Source organism: Odontesthes bonariensis, chromosome 20 (assembly GCF_027942865.1).
Source record: "Odontesthes bonariensis isolate fOdoBon6 chromosome 20, fOdoBon6.hap1, whole genome shotgun sequence".
Taxonomy (NCBI): Eukaryota; Metazoa; Chordata; class Actinopteri; order Atheriniformes; family Atherinopsidae; genus Odontesthes; species Odontesthes bonariensis.
The window spans coordinates 22032088-22047971 of NC_134525.1; the positions used below are offsets into that span (position 1 = coordinate 22032088).

At 42.7% G+C, this 15884-nt stretch overlaps 1 protein-coding gene across 2 annotated transcripts; it reads right to left on the reverse strand.

The window, feature by feature from the left end:
* Window positions 1-1973: 1973 nt before the first annotated feature.
* Window positions 1974-14932, reverse strand: LOC142370377 (uncharacterized). Of its 2 annotated transcripts, none has more exons than XM_075452922.1 (10): window positions 14859-14932; window positions 7070-14210; window positions 6880-6982; window positions 6665-6722; window positions 6469-6574; window positions 5535-5666; window positions 3940-4029; window positions 3664-3807; window positions 3386-3570; window positions 1974-3294 (listed from the first exon to the last, which is right to left on the reverse strand). In XM_075452922.1, the coding sequence occupies exons 2-10, from the start codon at window positions 14207-14209 to the stop codon at window positions 3126-3128; spliced, it is 8127 nt and encodes a 2708-aa protein (XP_075309037.1). In that variant the 5' UTR covers window position 14210; window positions 14859-14932; the 3' UTR covers window positions 1974-3125. The 2 variants fall into 2 exon arrangements, with proteins under 2 accessions (XP_075309037.1, XP_075309036.1); XM_075452921.1 differs by having other exon boundaries at window positions 6469-6577.
* Between the last annotated feature and the right edge of the window lie 952 nt (window positions 14933-15884).

Sequence of the window (15884 nt, forward strand, 5' to 3'; positions counted from 1 at the left end):
TTCATGCTAAACCGGAGGAAGCGAGTGAAAGACCCCCATCCGAGCCAAACCAGGAAAAAAAAGAGCATTCCAGCATCTTCTCTCCATTTCATGCAGTCCGATCCAAAGCAATGTCTGAAATGTCTTACTTCAATTCCACTAACGCACTGGATGTCTTCAGTGAGGCAACAAGATGCATTGCTTTTCATGCACAAGTGGGGCCTGGAGACAGTGTTCCAATTGATAATGGACGATGGCTCCTTCGAGAGAACATGCTGATCAGAAAATCTGTCTCAGACCCAGTAGGAATAAATAAAACTTTTTCAAACACTACTCAAGATGAAGGATTATGCAAAGATAAAGAGGAGAAGACTCCATATTCTCTATTCAGCACAAAGCCAGAACTGGAAGACAATGCTGAACCATTACCTAGAAAGTGCACCTACTTCTCTCTGCCGCACGCTAATGACTCAGACATCTGTCAGGACGACCAGAGCACGGTGAGCAAGAGCAGTGTAAATGGGGACAGCGTCGCAGAGGACAAGGACCCCTCAGAGGACACCAAAACGTGGGCAGAGAGGAACGGCGTACTGCCCAGCATTGGGCTCACTGACTTTAAAGGCAAGGGTAATAAAGTGTATCCACTGGTAGAGCTCCCACCTGATGGTGAGGTTGTGTTGGTGCAGCCTGGAAAAGGCCAACGTGTTGTTACCAGAAGGCTCCAGGAACCTGATGTGTTGGACTTAATGTATAATTTTTGTGGTGAGAATTGTCCCATACTATAAAAACATTCCTTTCAATCTTTTTTTACTGAACTCATATCATCATGAAGCATCTGCTGAGGCCTGTTTAACCTCAGTGAGTATACGCCATCGGGCTGCAGGGGAATACATTTTATTTGGTGCCTACATTTTGATGTTGCCATGGCCTGGCATACGTCGACTCACTTAAGAGTATCTGCCGTATATATTACACTCCACAGAATCAAGAGCTTGTGTTTCAGTTTGTACCTTGTTCTGCGTCAACATGGGAACCATCTTGGTTGTGTATTTGCCATGCGTGCTCCAGGGCAGCTTTTTTTTTTTTTTCCATTTGCAGCTTGCCTGTCAACAGAACAAGTAGCCAGAGTATTACTGTAATCTCATTTTGAAACTCTTTAACAGATCAAGTCTCTGCAGGTGTCAGGCAAAAGGCCAATCCCAGCTTCACGGAGTGAACCGGTCAGCTTTTGGTTGCAGCTAAACTTTGGCCTGAAGTTTAGGTTACAATGGTGTACTCTTTTTTCTGACAGCAAACAGGAACTTTAGAAATGATCAGTAACTACTGTGCTTGTATATTGGCTGTTTATAACGTAAATAAGACACTTCTTTGAGTAGCTCAACCTGCCATTTATCATTAGTATAAACTGTTTTATGTCTTATAAAAAGGCAGCTGTAACTTTTTTGTCTTTTTAAACTTGTGTGTGAATAAAAGTGTGTGTTTACAAATGTCTGTTCTCTTTTAGACTGAATTCAGTCCGTTTTTATTGATCCGAGTGGGATGATCCTGCATCAGGAAAAAAAAAAAAAAAAAAAAAAAAAAAAAGGCCAGGGTGGACGTTAACAAGCTCAGCTCCGTTGTTTTCTCTTCCTGATTCGTATCTGATCTCTGAGGAGGAGTGAGTGGAGACCTCTGTTTTCTCCCCCTCTGTTCGAGGAAGTATTCATGTTGTTCTAAGGTTGTTTTGTTTCTCAGAAGTTGCCATCGAGCTGGCCTGTGTTGTGACAGGAGTGGCGAGGAATGCGCCAAGCAGGGGAATGTTTATATCTCCAGCAACAAAGACAAAACATGACGAGCAAGAAAATTCCCACAATTTAAAAGCATCTCAAGTATATGAAAAGTTGCAGAATTTGCTCAGTAGACTCTCAAATATAATATCACTCCCGCAGAAATATTTACAACAATAACCACTAGATGGCACTGCTCGTCAATACAACACCCACCTGCTGCAGAAATGTTTTACATTGTTTATTTAAATAAATATTTACATAACAGCTTTGTATAAATCAAATTTCTTTTTCTTACACAACACATCTCTCTAAAAGCAACCGCTTTAACAAGGAGGAAGAAATAAGGGATGGATTACAATGATGCTGTTAATCTGTGTGTTGAGTTCATCTAAGCCTTCGTGATGATCACTGAGAGCTGCTTTTCACTCATAAACTCTGAACTTGTTGATATTTACCAACACTGAAATATCATTCAAAACAAGAGCCATGAGACCTTGTTCATCTTCCGTTATAAATCTCGTTATAGTAGGCATAAATCTACATGATTATTCGATATACACTTTAGTTCATTACTACGGAATAAAAGGATGATTTTCTACACTAACTGAATAAAAAGCCATAGGTCGCTTAGAGGAACATACGACAAAGAAGTAAAGAAAATAAATCAACATCTGAAGTGAAAAATTATTCATTCAGGCACAAACAAAGCAAAAGACATCCTCGGTGAGATCTGAAGACACCACTCATACAGTAAAGGCTACAATGCCCTGCTAAAAAGGTTTACAGTAAATGGCTCGGCTCGGAAAACAACGTTTCAGGCGAGGTGATCTAAAAATAATTAGAACACACAATGAATGCCCAAGCTACAGTCCTAACTCACAATTCTTCAACCAAGTTGTTGTGTAGTTGTGCCCTTAAAACACAACTGGAGATGAGGGCAGCATCACTGTCAAGATGATGAGGATTTTTAAAGATTTAGAAAATGTTAAAACAGTGCGAGGTCAACCTAAAGTAACTGTTTAACGCAGTATGATGAAGCAATGATATGCTCTTTGTTTCTATTGCTGTCAGGTCATGCATGTAAACGGTATTCCTCTAATATAACCAATTGTTTGCTTAAAACTGTTGAAAGAAAATATCATTTTCAAAATACGATGTAAGGAAGGATTAAAGGGTGAATTTATAACATTTTTCAACAACACTTTGTTGTTTTTATCCTGAGATTTAAACCAATGTGTAACATCTCTAATTTACAGCTTGTGTTGTTAATACAAACAATAAAGATTGAGCGTCAGACGCTGTTTGTTGAAGGTGGGGTGGGGGGGTGGGTTCCACTGGTCAGTGAGGGTCTCAGATCACTGTCTCTCCTGCAGGCCGTCATACTGCAGGAGTTTTGGGCTGGGACGACCGTGTTCCACTCACAAAGTTATAAACTAAAAACTGTGAGGTGCCAAAATAATGCGTGGCGAAGAGTTTTCCATCAGGAGTAGGGTCTGAGAAAGCAATCTCGTCTTTGCTCAGGTAGGAACCGAATATGAAGTTATTCCTGTGTGCATGGGGGAAAAAATACAAAGAATGGATTAATCGCGTGGAACTTGTTTTTAGCTGATGCAGTAACCGTCTGTAGATGGACCAACCTGAGGCACTCGAGCATGCGCGAGGCGATGCCCTGGCGTCTCATCACGCTGACAACCCAGATGCGACTGATGCCGCAGATGGCCGGCTCTGGGGTTGTGGAGCAGCACCAGGCTCTCTGACGTTCAAACATCACCTTCTCCCCCTCTGAACCTTCGGGGAGGGGATCCTCAATCACCCTGTAGCCCTGTGTGTGTTATGCACCAACATAATTATGATAAACGTCCGTAGGGAAAACACGAGCCGACACACGCTCTGGTTGACATACGCTGTTTCATACCTCTTGTATGTGCTCCGTTATGAGACATCCAGCCACTTTCTTGTCAACTGAGATGAAGAGGAAAGTTTTGGTCTGAGAGGGACACTTTGTCTCCACCTGCTGGAAGCCGAGGTCATTGTCCACCATCTCTCGGATCTCCTCAACCTAAGAGGAGATGTTTTGGCACAGTAAATAACCTATAACCAATAACCTCACAAAAGCTTGATGCCTCAAATGTTGAGATGTTTAGCTCCTGAACTGTTCAGTCTGGAAAAGTCTAGAAGTCTGTAACCTTACCTTCTTCAAAGCATATTTGGGATCATCTGGCAAGACGAGAATGATCTTGCCATCAGGATACTCTGCCAGAATCCTCTCTTTTTTCCATCCCTGATCGGAGGTAAAATGCATATATTTTCTATTGGTTTTATTTCTCTATCAAGTGTGTACTTTTCATTACAAACACATAAAAAAAATGAAATAAAATTCTACATCTCCCTCATCTCCGAGGCTTAGCAGCAAAACATGTTCTTTTCTCAGACCAAATTCTTTTTTTTTTTTTTTTTAAACAATCTCTAAGGGCAAAACAAATGTTTACAAAAGGGTGTCCCTTATGTCCCTGCGGGCGGGACAGAAATGCAAAAACATGCACTTTCAATCCGTTAAATCTCACACAAACAAACAGCGTTAGTCCCCCTGTGGCGGGGCATTGAACCTGGCCATCTTCTGGGCTAACAGCAAAGTTACTGAATGCAACTACACACCAGGTGCTCATTGTTTTTTTTGTCTACATTATGTTACAAAATGAAAGACAAGCTCAACGAATAAAATCCAATATTTTCTTCTTTGAGAGTCTTAGACATCTTCATAAATCTATTCTAAAACTCTGTTGCATCCCTCCTCGCACGAACGGCCAAATTGGAAGCCAGTTAGTGGACTTCCAAAAGGAAATAGTATCTCTATGATGCACAGTGCTACAACCTGAGATATAGGACACGCACACGGACTAAAGAGGTGTGTATGACTTTGAAATCGTAACAAAACCATCTAGTTTTGTGTTGTTGAATTCAATCTACACACTATGTGATAGATATATGTTCCATTCTTAAAAACTACCTCGTGCAGATAAATTTAAATTTCTAGGGGAGCATAACGAGACTAATTCAGTCATTTTGTTAAACAATCTCTGGTGGCATAATATTCAAACTGAGTCTATTACAACTTACCATTTACAGAAAGTTAACCTACACAGAAGAAATCACCTATTATTCAGGTCAAGTGTCTCAAAATCAATTAAATGGATAAAGAAAGACTTATTCCCTTCGATTCTAATTATTCTAATGGGCCACTGATGTTCTCTTTGGTCTATTAGTTATCTGATCAAGTGGGTTTTTTGTATCATATTCCCACTTGTTTTGATTCAGCCTAATCTGTTTTTTCATGCAGTATGTCATCGAAACAAAACGACCACGCTTTCCAGGAAACGCGACCCATTTCACACTGGTCCAGAGTCGTGTTTTACACACTCAGGATGTGATCACGTCTAAAATTGCTGAATGAAACACAAAATGGCGTTGACCTACTTTAATAACGGCGTGAAGTCAAAAGCAGCCTGTAAGAAAATGTGCTCAACAGCCAAACCTGAAAACTGAAAACTGGAAACTACACACTAATCCTTTCCTGTTAATGCTTCCGATGAGCACGGCGGGCGAGACTTAGAATTTCAGTTCGTTAGGCAAGTTGGACAATATGAGAATCGTGCTCTTCATCAAAGTACCCAACACATGCCTGGTGTAAAAAGTGCATTTAAAAAAGTAATGTACATGCATGCATTCGTGTTTATAGCCTTGATGAGAGTGGGCAATAGAAACAGTAAGCATGCGACTTCCTCTCACCACATATTTGACAGCACTGATGAACTGGTTGTGAAACAGTAAATGCTGAGATTCGTCCTCAGGATTGGCAGCAGAGTAGAGCATCCCACACACACTGCAGGCCACTGCTCCAAAATGCTTCTGGCCAGCATCCTGTGAGGCAAAAGGAAACAAGAAGTCAGATCTCTTAACTTAAGGGGGACATGTTAAGAAGAAGCAAAAATCTGCTTTTCGTGCTTGGGAAGATTATGTAATTACCAACTCAAAGACTGTCACTTTTTTGGGGGGGAGGGCACCCATCACTAAAAATGCCACTGAGTGAGCTGCCACCTCTCAGGTGGAAAGCCTGAGCTCTTTTGATCTTGCTTTTTTCACTTTGACAGCAAAATCTCATCAACAGTTATATAGTTAACTAAAGAAAAAGACTATTCCACTCCATCGGTACTTTGTTTCATTGATTTGATCTCAAGTAGGAAATTCTACTTTACTTGAATTTTTTCCCAGTTGGAAAGTGGAAATTCCTATTTCCCATTTTACCAGAACTGCCAGTACAAAAATAAACTTGACAACAGCACAACAGTTTTTGATATTAGCATCTAAAATTGTAAACACACACACACAAAGGAATGGACTGTCGGTGAAGATCACTGCTTATGGAGCCGATATGTGATGCTAATGTGAGTCGCTGTAAATTCATGGATAAAAACGGAACTGTTGTCTTGTCTCTTGGAGTGTTTTGATCACAGACATTTCATTAGGATCTCGGGTAACTGTGTCAACTAGTGGAAAAAAGGTTACCGTACTGAATAAGAATTCAGTTTCCTCATTTTCTACAACGACAAAGACCAACGCCAAGCTGTGCATTTTAAGCTGTACTTGGTTTTATGAGAACAGACATATGCTCCAGTCCAACAGCACTTGATTGAAGAGGGGAAAGGGAAATTGGTCCACTCACAATAACAGTCTGAGTGCCATCTTTGTCAGCCTCCTTTAGTTTCTTGACTTCTTTCTGCAGACAAGCATCAGAGAGAGGGGTCGCAGCATTTTGTGGCTTCGCGGCTCTGCTACGATCCAAACACACACCAGGTTATTACAAATTTCAGCTGGTGCAAGGAAACATCTTGTCAAACAACTAAAGGGAAGCTTCTTACTTTTGACAAGGCTTTTCTGACGTCTTCTCCTCCATCGTGGCTGCTTCTGCCTTATCCTCTGGAGAAGGATTGACAGAAGCGAATGTGAGAGCGCAGACAGCTTTTACAATTGTGTACGTGCTGTTAGAATTACATAACACACACAGAACGAGCAGAAAAAACTAAATAAGTCTGTGTTTTAGGAATGAGACAAGGTGACATGATAAGATAAATACCCGCAGGCTTTTCTTCACACTGCTGTGAGTCATCAGACACTTTGGAGCTTTCCACAGGAGGACTAGAGGAGGCAGGAGCTGAGGAACATGCACCAGCTGTATTCTGTATATGAAAGAGGAGAGGCGTTAAGTGACAACTAGAGGGTCTTCTGAAAGCTCTTTGTGCCACACATTTTTCATTTCTTCTTACCTTGGACTTGTCATCTTGCAGTGATGGGGGATTCGGGGGTTTCTGAGGCACTGAAGCAGCATCAGCTGTAGCAGCAGCAGCGGGCTGCGTCTCACACGTGGCCAACACAGCCGGCTGAGCTGCTGTTGGTGCAGACTGTTTCAACTGCACTGCACCAGCTGTCTTTGACTGGGGCGAGGTAAAAGCAGCAGGTCTGGGCTGACCTGGAGATGAAGCAGCTTTTGACTGTGCTGCGGTGAAGACAGGAGACTTAAACTGAGAACTGGTTGAAGAAACGGGTTTTGATGAAGCTGCAGTTGGAGCCTTTGACAGTGGGCTTGCTGGGACTGAGGGATTTGATTGCGCAGGCCTTAACTGAGCTTGAGCTGCAACAGACGGCTTTGGCTGACCTGAGAACTGTCTGGGAGTAGTGGTTTGAGCTTTGAGTTTTGCCTGGTGGGCAAGTTGTGATGAAACTGTGGGCTTTAATGGGGGTGTGGCTTTAGAATGAGCGGCAGGGTTTGACTGAAGGCTGGCTCGAGGCGGCTGCGAGGGAAGATTTGACTTTGTAGGACGAACTGGTAATGGGTCATCATCTAATTCAAAATCATCAGGGGAGTACTTAGGCCTTGGTCTGTATGGCTTGTACTCCACTTCAAGCTTCAGTTTTTGGGCATTAAGCCCATTGGGCATAGGAGGAGGCACTGCCGGGAGGGACCTCTTGGCTGCTGATCTGGTCACTTTTGGGGCAGGTACTGGAGCTGCAGCGGTTTTCGAAGCTTGAGCCTTACTCTGCCTTGTAGTTCTTCGGTTTTCAGTAACGGGAGGTTCAGTTTTGGTAGTTTCAGCTTTGACGGGTACGGTTTTGGAGGTTTCTGTTTTAGTTGGTTCAGGTTTGGCAGTTTCTGCTTTAATGGGCTCAGTTTTGGTAGTTCCTGGTTTTGCAGGCTCAGCTTTCGGAGTCTCAACCTTGGGATCATCCGCCTTTGGCTGAGCAGGTTTGCTGGTCGTGGCAGGACTTTGGGGGGGTGTTTTTGATGGACTGGCTGCAGGTGGAGGAGCCGCAGGACTCAGTGAAAACAGAGAACTGGTGGAAAAAGGTGCCTGCCAGTCCATGTCTGAAAACATCTGATTTGCTTGGTCAGACTTCAGTTTCTTTACACGGGCCCAAGACATTTTCTCTCTCTGCAGTTCAACCTGTCTTAGTCTTTGATATCGAGTTAGCTTCTTTTTCTCGTGGGCTTTCAATGGCACTGCAATCTGTGAGATGAAGAAGCGTCTCTTTTGAGGCTCCGCAGCCGGCTTGGTTTCGTCTGAATTAGCCGTTGAGGGCTGGGCGACAGGTGCCTCCGGAGCAGGGGTCACTGTAGCAGAGGACCCCTCTGGTCCAGCAGGGGTTGGAACATTAACAGAGTCTGTATCCTGCGTGTTAACAGCTGGACGTTCCTTCTTGCTGGCTTCAGCCTTGGCTGCCGCTGCTGCCACTGCCGCTGCCGCAGCTAACGCTGCTGCTGCTTGTTTTTCTTCCTCTATCCTCTTTAGCAACATGCTGTCTGTGGCAATGTCCTCTGCGATCTCCTGACACAGGGCTAAGAGGTTCAGCTGCTGTCTGTGTGCTGCCCTTTTCGACGCAGCAGCCTTCTGCTCAGCCAGAGCTGCGAGGCGAGCTTTGGTTCTTGCTTGTGTATTCATTTCTTGTTTCTTGGGTTTTCCCACTTCCTTTCCCTTGTTTTCTCCTTCAGTCTTTTCAGCAATTTTGTTCGGCTTCACCGCCCCATCAGCGTCATCACAATGTTTCTCATTCACCTTTTCTTCGGACTTTTTAGAAAGACCTTTGTTGGGTTGATCCTGTGGTTTTTCTATTATTATTATGTCACTGTCTTCCTCTTTCTCTTCCTCTGCTACGACAATCTCACGACCAATCTCCATGTCCTCCAGAATCTGCACTTCTTGAAGGTCCAAATTACCTCCCTCATTCTCTATCACCACTGCATTACTGTCCTCATTCGTGTCCTGAATATGAGAGTTTGTCATCTCTATGTCCACCATGCCAGATGGTAGTTGGTGATCAGAATTTTGAACATCTTGAAGAATATTTGCCTTCGTCTCCTCATCCAACACCTCACCTGAGGCGGTCCCGGTCGCATCTTTGACCCCATCAGCTGTTTCACATTGCTGCGCCCCCTCCTCAACATAAACAGTTTCCTGGGCACCACTTGAAATGTTTTGATTTGCCACTTCATCCACCAAAAGAGAAAGTGGACTGACCTCCTCTGAGAGCGAGGCCGACAGACCCGATTCAGCTGCAGCCTGAGTGACAATATCAAAGTGAATTTCACTCTCTGGGACTGGTTCCAAGATCACAAACTCCTCAGACACACCAGATGTTATCTCAACTTCAGTTGTGGCTGGAGTAGTTGTCCCAGGGACGTCCACAGCCTCCTGAAGTCCAACATCCTCCTGCCCCGGCCCGGATAACTCCGCTGCACCGACAATCTCTGGGAAGCCATTTCTTTCACTTTTCTCTGCGGCATCTGTCACAGCGATGTCATCACTTGAGCTGACTGCTGCGTCTTGTTTCACATCTGCAGGCCCGCTACTCTGTTCCAACTGTGCATGTGCAGGACCCTCGGGTTCACTGACGGTTTGTACTTCCATTTCAACTGCTGCTTGGTTGTCTGACACACAACTTTCTTCCCAAGCATTTTCCTCATCCTCCAGCTGAGGATGTGAGAACTTTGACACGTCCCCCTCTGTGTGCTGGGTCACGGTGCTCTGTATGTTCAGTAAAGACACTCCTTCATGCAGCTCTGATGTCGTGCAAAGCTCCCTGCCACCATCACTCTCTGGACTACTAATAGGCTCATACACCACCTGGTTTTCATGATGCTCAAACTTCGACTGACTTTCAGTTTTAATCTGATCTTCCGATGACTGAATAACAATATCAGTGTCATCTGGTTGGCCACAAACAAAAACGATAACTTCACTGCTTTCAGCTCCTCCGTCGACTTTACTGACAGATCTGCCAGCCTTGACCTCATTAATCACTTGCCTTCCCATTTCCTCTTCTAATACAGAATCTGCCCTCTCTATTGGTACACTTATTAGATCTGCCTCCCTTCGGCCGTCCTCAGCACCAGGCTCTGTCTGTCTGTCTTTTTCTTCATTTTCCAAATTAGCAACGGGAAGAGGCGTCTGAATTTCACCTGAGAAGTCATCAGTGTGTTCACCGATTTCTTCTGACACGTGGTTTTGTTGTTCTGCTACAGCTGCTGGATAAGAAGTCTCCTCAGGTGCTGCAGACGTTTCTGTGTTTTTATCGACCTCACTGGGAATCTCTTCTGGTGCTGCTGATGTCTGCATGTCAATTTCAACGAGATCTTCAGAAGCGCTGACACATCCAGCATCAACAGAGTTATTGTTATCTCCACTCTCAGTATCGATGGAATCTTTTTCCACTTCAGTGTCTGTGGTGAGTTCACAGACATCATGACCTCTATTGCTTTCCATTTGTGCTGTAGCTGTTGGTTGAGAAATCTCCACTATCTCTTCTGCTGTTTGCATTTCCACCTCGTCTGGCCTCTCAGCAGTGCTGACACACTCTGTGAGAGCCTTGTTTTCATTTCTGTTATACTCTAAATTTTCCTGGGCTTTTTCAGACCTTTCTCTTGCAGTCTCAGTGGAGTTCAGGCACTTCTGGACAAGCGTTTCAGCAGGAGGAGATGAAACAGAAATCTCTGACTTTGATTCAGGCTGCATTTCCATTTTGTTCTGATTCACTGCTACAGTCACAGACAGTGTGTCTGTATTTTGTTCTCTGACATCTTGAATCTTTTGGTCTTTTATTTCCACGGCAGGTATGGTGGAAACCTGTTCTGATGCTGATACGTGTTGCATATCCAACTCAGTTTGGGTTTTCTCGTCCTGCATTTCCTCTGAAGAGGCTGCTTTAGAAATCTCTGAAGCTGATGTGATCTGCATTTCCACATTGATTTCATTTTCTTGTACGGTCATACGTTCAGAGTTCGCCTGGTCTTCATTCCTCACATTTTGTGAATATGCAATCATTAAGTCTTCATGAGCCTCCTTAGAAATATCGTCTGTTACACATCCGCTGATATCCTGACTTTTCTGACTCTGTATTTCCACCTCTGACACAAAGTCAGAACTATACTCTTGTGTCTGCATGGCTACTTCTCTTTGGCTCTCAATCCTTTCCACTAAAGGCGCTGGATTTGAAACCTTCATTGTTGATGTCTCCATTCCCTCATCCATCTGACTCTGTGTTACAGTTACAGATTCCAATTTCACCGTGTCATTTTCTAAAGTATTTAAATTTTCTACCTCATGATCCTTATGAAATTCAGTTGATATGTCTGCGGTGGGTTCGCTGACCATCTGGCTGCGTACTTCCAATACTGGTGCAATGTTACAGACCTCTTCTGATGTGGCTGCAGTCTGTAGATCAGCTTCTACTTGACTCTCGGTAGTAGTAGAGACACATTCAGCATCCTCACTCCTCTTACAACTAACAGTGTCCAGATCTTTCATACCTTTGTCAGATGTGTCTGTGGTAAATTCACTGTCCACCTGGTGCATGGGGTCATGTGTTTCCACTATCTGTGTCATGTTACAGACCTCCTCGGTTGTGGCTGTCGTCTGTAGATCCACTTCTTGACTTTCAGTAGCAGCAAAACATTCAGTATCTTCACTACTTTTACAATTTTCAGTCTCTGGATCTTTTTGAACTTCATCAATTTTGACTGTGATAGGTTCACTGACCACCTGGTTCATCTGACAGAGTGTTTCCACTATTTGTTTCATGTTACAGACCTCCTCTGATGTAGCTGTAGTGTGCATATCCACTTCTATTTGACTTTCAACAGAAGAAGTAGCACATTTATCATCTGCACTGCTTTCGCAATGTGCAGTCTCTGGATCTTCTGTTACAGGTATGTCTGTGGTAGGTTCAATGCCTGGGCTCTCCTGGACTTCAGCTTTAGCTGCATGACATTGCTCAAACGATGCGATAAGCTGTATTTCTGTTCCATTTTGACCCTTGGTATTATAAGCAGATTCAAGGGTTTCCATATTTTCACATTTATCAACTTTAACATGATCATACATTTCAGTAGATACGACTGTGATAGGTTCACTGACCTTCTGGATTTCCTGATTTTGCATCACAGGTGTTGGATTTGAGATTTCTAATGGCACTACAGTCTCTGTTTCAATTTTGTTCGTATTCTCAGCTCCAGCATCACAATTAAAATGAACGGTTTCTTCGTTTTCCATTATTTTGCAATTTTTCCCAACATGAAAATTTGTAGATAGGGCCGTAGTAGATTTGTGAGCATCCTGGCTTTGTGTTTTCGCTGTAAAGTCCAGATTAGAAGTCTGTATATCCATCTCGATTTGGCTGTTTGATGGCGCGGCACTCTGAATCATCATGTCCTTTTCTACATCTATGCTTGTGGAATCTTCTTTAACCTCAGCAGGTATTTTTTCTATGTTATCATAAAGTTGGTGGCTGTCTTGACATTGTTTATCCACTCCAGGTGTAGTTTCACCCTCTGGAACAATGACACTTTTAGAAAGTCCATCACTTTGATTTTGCTCATGAACAGCCTTGCAGTTGGGATCAGTATCAGGACACGCGTCAGCTATCACGGAGCCATAACTCGGCCCTACCTCAACCAAAGCTCCAGGACAAGCAACAGTTGGAGAGGACTGGAAGGCAACTTCTTCTCTGTCATGTTCTTCAAGTTCTTCCTCGGGCTTTCCAACTGCTTGGTTCACATCACACAAGCTGATCACTGCATTTGTCACCTGGTCTTGTGTGTCTGCAGAGTTAAATTCCTCTTTGAAATATGTTCGAGTTTCTGAAATGGCAGCAGACTCTGCTGTTGTTAGACTTTCCTCTGTCTGACTCTCTGGATTACAGTTTTTCATCAGAACATGTTCTGGCGCAGCGATTCTCTCATTTGACAGTGTTTCATATAGTTTACTATCATTAGGACCTGTTTCTTCAGTTACATCCTGCGAGTCACACTCACTCTGCTTTGTTTTACATATTAAAATCAGATTACTTTCCTCTGAAACAAGCGCTGTGCTCAGGTCAGTTTGTCTTTCTGGTTTGCAAGTTGAGGATGTCTTTTCGCCTGTGTGTTCTTCACCTTCACCACTTAATTTCACCTCTCCAACAACAGAACATAGTGTATCCTTTAACAATGCTGGTGTTTCACTTTCTATAATCTTTTGGCTTTCGAGAGACTCTGCTTTTTCTTTGTTTTTGTTGACCTCAGATCCAACGGGAATTTCTGCAGGGAAAGAATGTACCCTATCTCCAGAAGATGGTGATGCATCATTACTTATAAGCTTTTGGCTCTCTACATTTTTTAATTCTATGCGTTTACTTTCTTCGGCTGTAGTGTCAAATTGGATGCCTGCCTCAGCAGTCCCCGTTTCTGCCGGCGCCTCTTTTGTAGCATCATCTGAAACTTCTGTTTTCTCCCCTGCAGTGAAAGATTCTTTGTTCTCGTCGCCCTCACCAGTGCTCTGAAGACACGGCAAATCTGAGAATCTGCCATAGTTGTGGTCCATCTGTACAGGATCCGCAGGTTCAGATGGCAAAGCTTGGCTTGTATCCTGTAGATCAGAAGATGACTCCTCAGCTTTGCGCTTGACCTTGACTCTGTTAGAATATTTTTTAATGCAGCGGGCCTTGTCTTCATCACCACGCTCTCTGAAGAAGTCAACCTTACTGCCATCGCTACTTAAGTCATCATCAGACTCAGTGGAGGTTGTTCGCTTCAGGGAAACGCTGGAGTTGGCTCTCAGTGATGGAGCCTCTCCGGAGGAGGCACTTGTGGCTTTCAGTAGCTTGGATTTTTTGACAGGTGGGTCAGAGGTGGCTTTACCAGAATCCTTTGGAGGGGAGCTCTGTTTGGATGACTTGGCTGGTTTGTTTGCCCCCTCCACTGAAAAAGACCGTTTTATCTTAGTCCGTGGAGCTGCTGTCTTTTCTTGTATATTCCCCGTTTTGAGGGAATTGGTAGCTGGTGCAGTTTTGGAAGACGGAGCCTCCCCATCCTCATCCAATTTCCTCATCTTGGGTTCTGAGTCATGAGGAGACGATCCTCTCTTTGGGGCAGGCATTCTGTGGAAATATTTTTCACAAAGTATGATGAAGCCAAGACATGCAACTTGTTCCTACAGTCACAATTTTTCTGGCATCCTGCATGTCCTCTTTTGCTTCTTTTTTTAAAAATCGAATGCCACCACAAGCATCAAATATCTAATAAGTAAATATGAGGTTTTTATCACAAAGCATGATCTATCTCTTTCCAAATGCACTGGAAAGCCAACTGTTAACTGTTTTTTTAAACATGCAACAAGGCTGGCAAACGGTGGACATAAACAAGAGATAATTCAGAGTTAAACTAGATGGCTAGCAAGTCACACAACGTACGATCTACATTTCCTCACATATTCACCATCTATATAAGCAATGTAAGTGACATTCTAACGGTCGACAAAAGCAGGTTTCACTACGAGTTGAGCAGGCAGTCAGAAATAGACAGTTAGCTAGTATTAGCTGAGCTGCTAGCGCGCTAGCTGGAAGTGCACAGTGATGGGTGCTAACGCTAGCAGCTGCCAACTCGCAACAAATGAGCAAAGCGACACTCGCTGCTTAACTCCGCCTAAACAGCAGTCGGACACTCAGAGCAGAGGCTCCACGGAGCAGTTCTTATGATCCTAACATCAGCTGAAAGGCAAACTCACGACATGCGTCAGAGAAACTCACTTTGATGTTTTCTTTTTCAACAACAGCTGTTTTTTTTTCCTGTGAATAAAAAAAAAAATTAACTGTACTTCCGGTGAGAGCAACGGCGGATGTGACGTAGTAGCGTTCGCGCTGCACTGAAAATCAAGATTTATATATTGTAGGTAAGTTATTTTTTACTTATTTTTACCACACACACACACACATATACAACGTGCCTTGAGACTATTAACGTAAAGACTTTTTTTATAACTTTTTTTAAGATTTTTTTAAAACTTAAAACTTTTCATTGAAATATGCAAATTGGGGTCATGTCGACGTAAAACAAGAATCTAAGCATTGGATGAAGTCAGGTTAAAAAATCCTGCTTGAATTCTTTGTCCCATTTGAGACTAAGTTCTTTATTCAGGGCATTTTGAGTATGTCTACATTTATTACTACTTAAATTAGAAAAAAAGCTCTCAACAGCTGGTGTAAACAAACTGTCTGAGAGTAGGACTTCACAGTTTAAAGGTTATTTATTGCATATACTGATGGTATTCAGTTGAATTTTTTTAAATAGCTAAATGTGGCACAATGAATTAGGTCATGAATAATATTTGAACAAACCCCTCTGTAAAAAGTTACATAATATAGATGGGAATAATGGAAGTACGTATGCAAATGCATTTGAAGAAAAAATGTCATTTTAAAGTAATTTAGAGCAAACTGCCTTTAAACGAGTGGATTATAAAATTATTATGGGTAACCAAATATCTAATTGTTGAAAAAAGTATGACCATGAAACTTCCCATAGTGTATCAATGTAATTCATTTTAAATATACCCGAATGCAAATTATTTCTATATAATTGTGTCTAATATGAGACTTTTCCACAACTTAAATGCAAAATTCATAGAATTGTTTGATATGGAATTACTTAACAATATAGATACTTCAGGGTAAATTGAGTGGTCAAAAGAATCAAGTTACCTTCATGTACACAATGCTGTTTCTTTATATGTTGAACATAAAGGAAATACATCCATTAAATCTGTGTAATCCATT

Bases quoted from the DNA above. Each gene is read 5' to 3' on its own strand.
- LOC142370377 (XM_075452921.1), bottom strand. From the start codon at position 14,209: ATGCCTGCCCCAAAGAGAGGATCGTCTCCTCATGACTCAGAACCCAAG. The intron at 6,578-6,664 runs GTAAGAAGCTTC...TTTGGATCGTAG, and splicing joins TCAGAAAAGCCTTGTCAAAA to CAGAGCCGCGAAGCCACAAA. The intron at 3,571-3,663 runs GTATGAAACAGC...TAACACACACAG, and splicing joins TAACGGAGCACATACAAGAG to GGCTACAGGGTGATTGAGGA.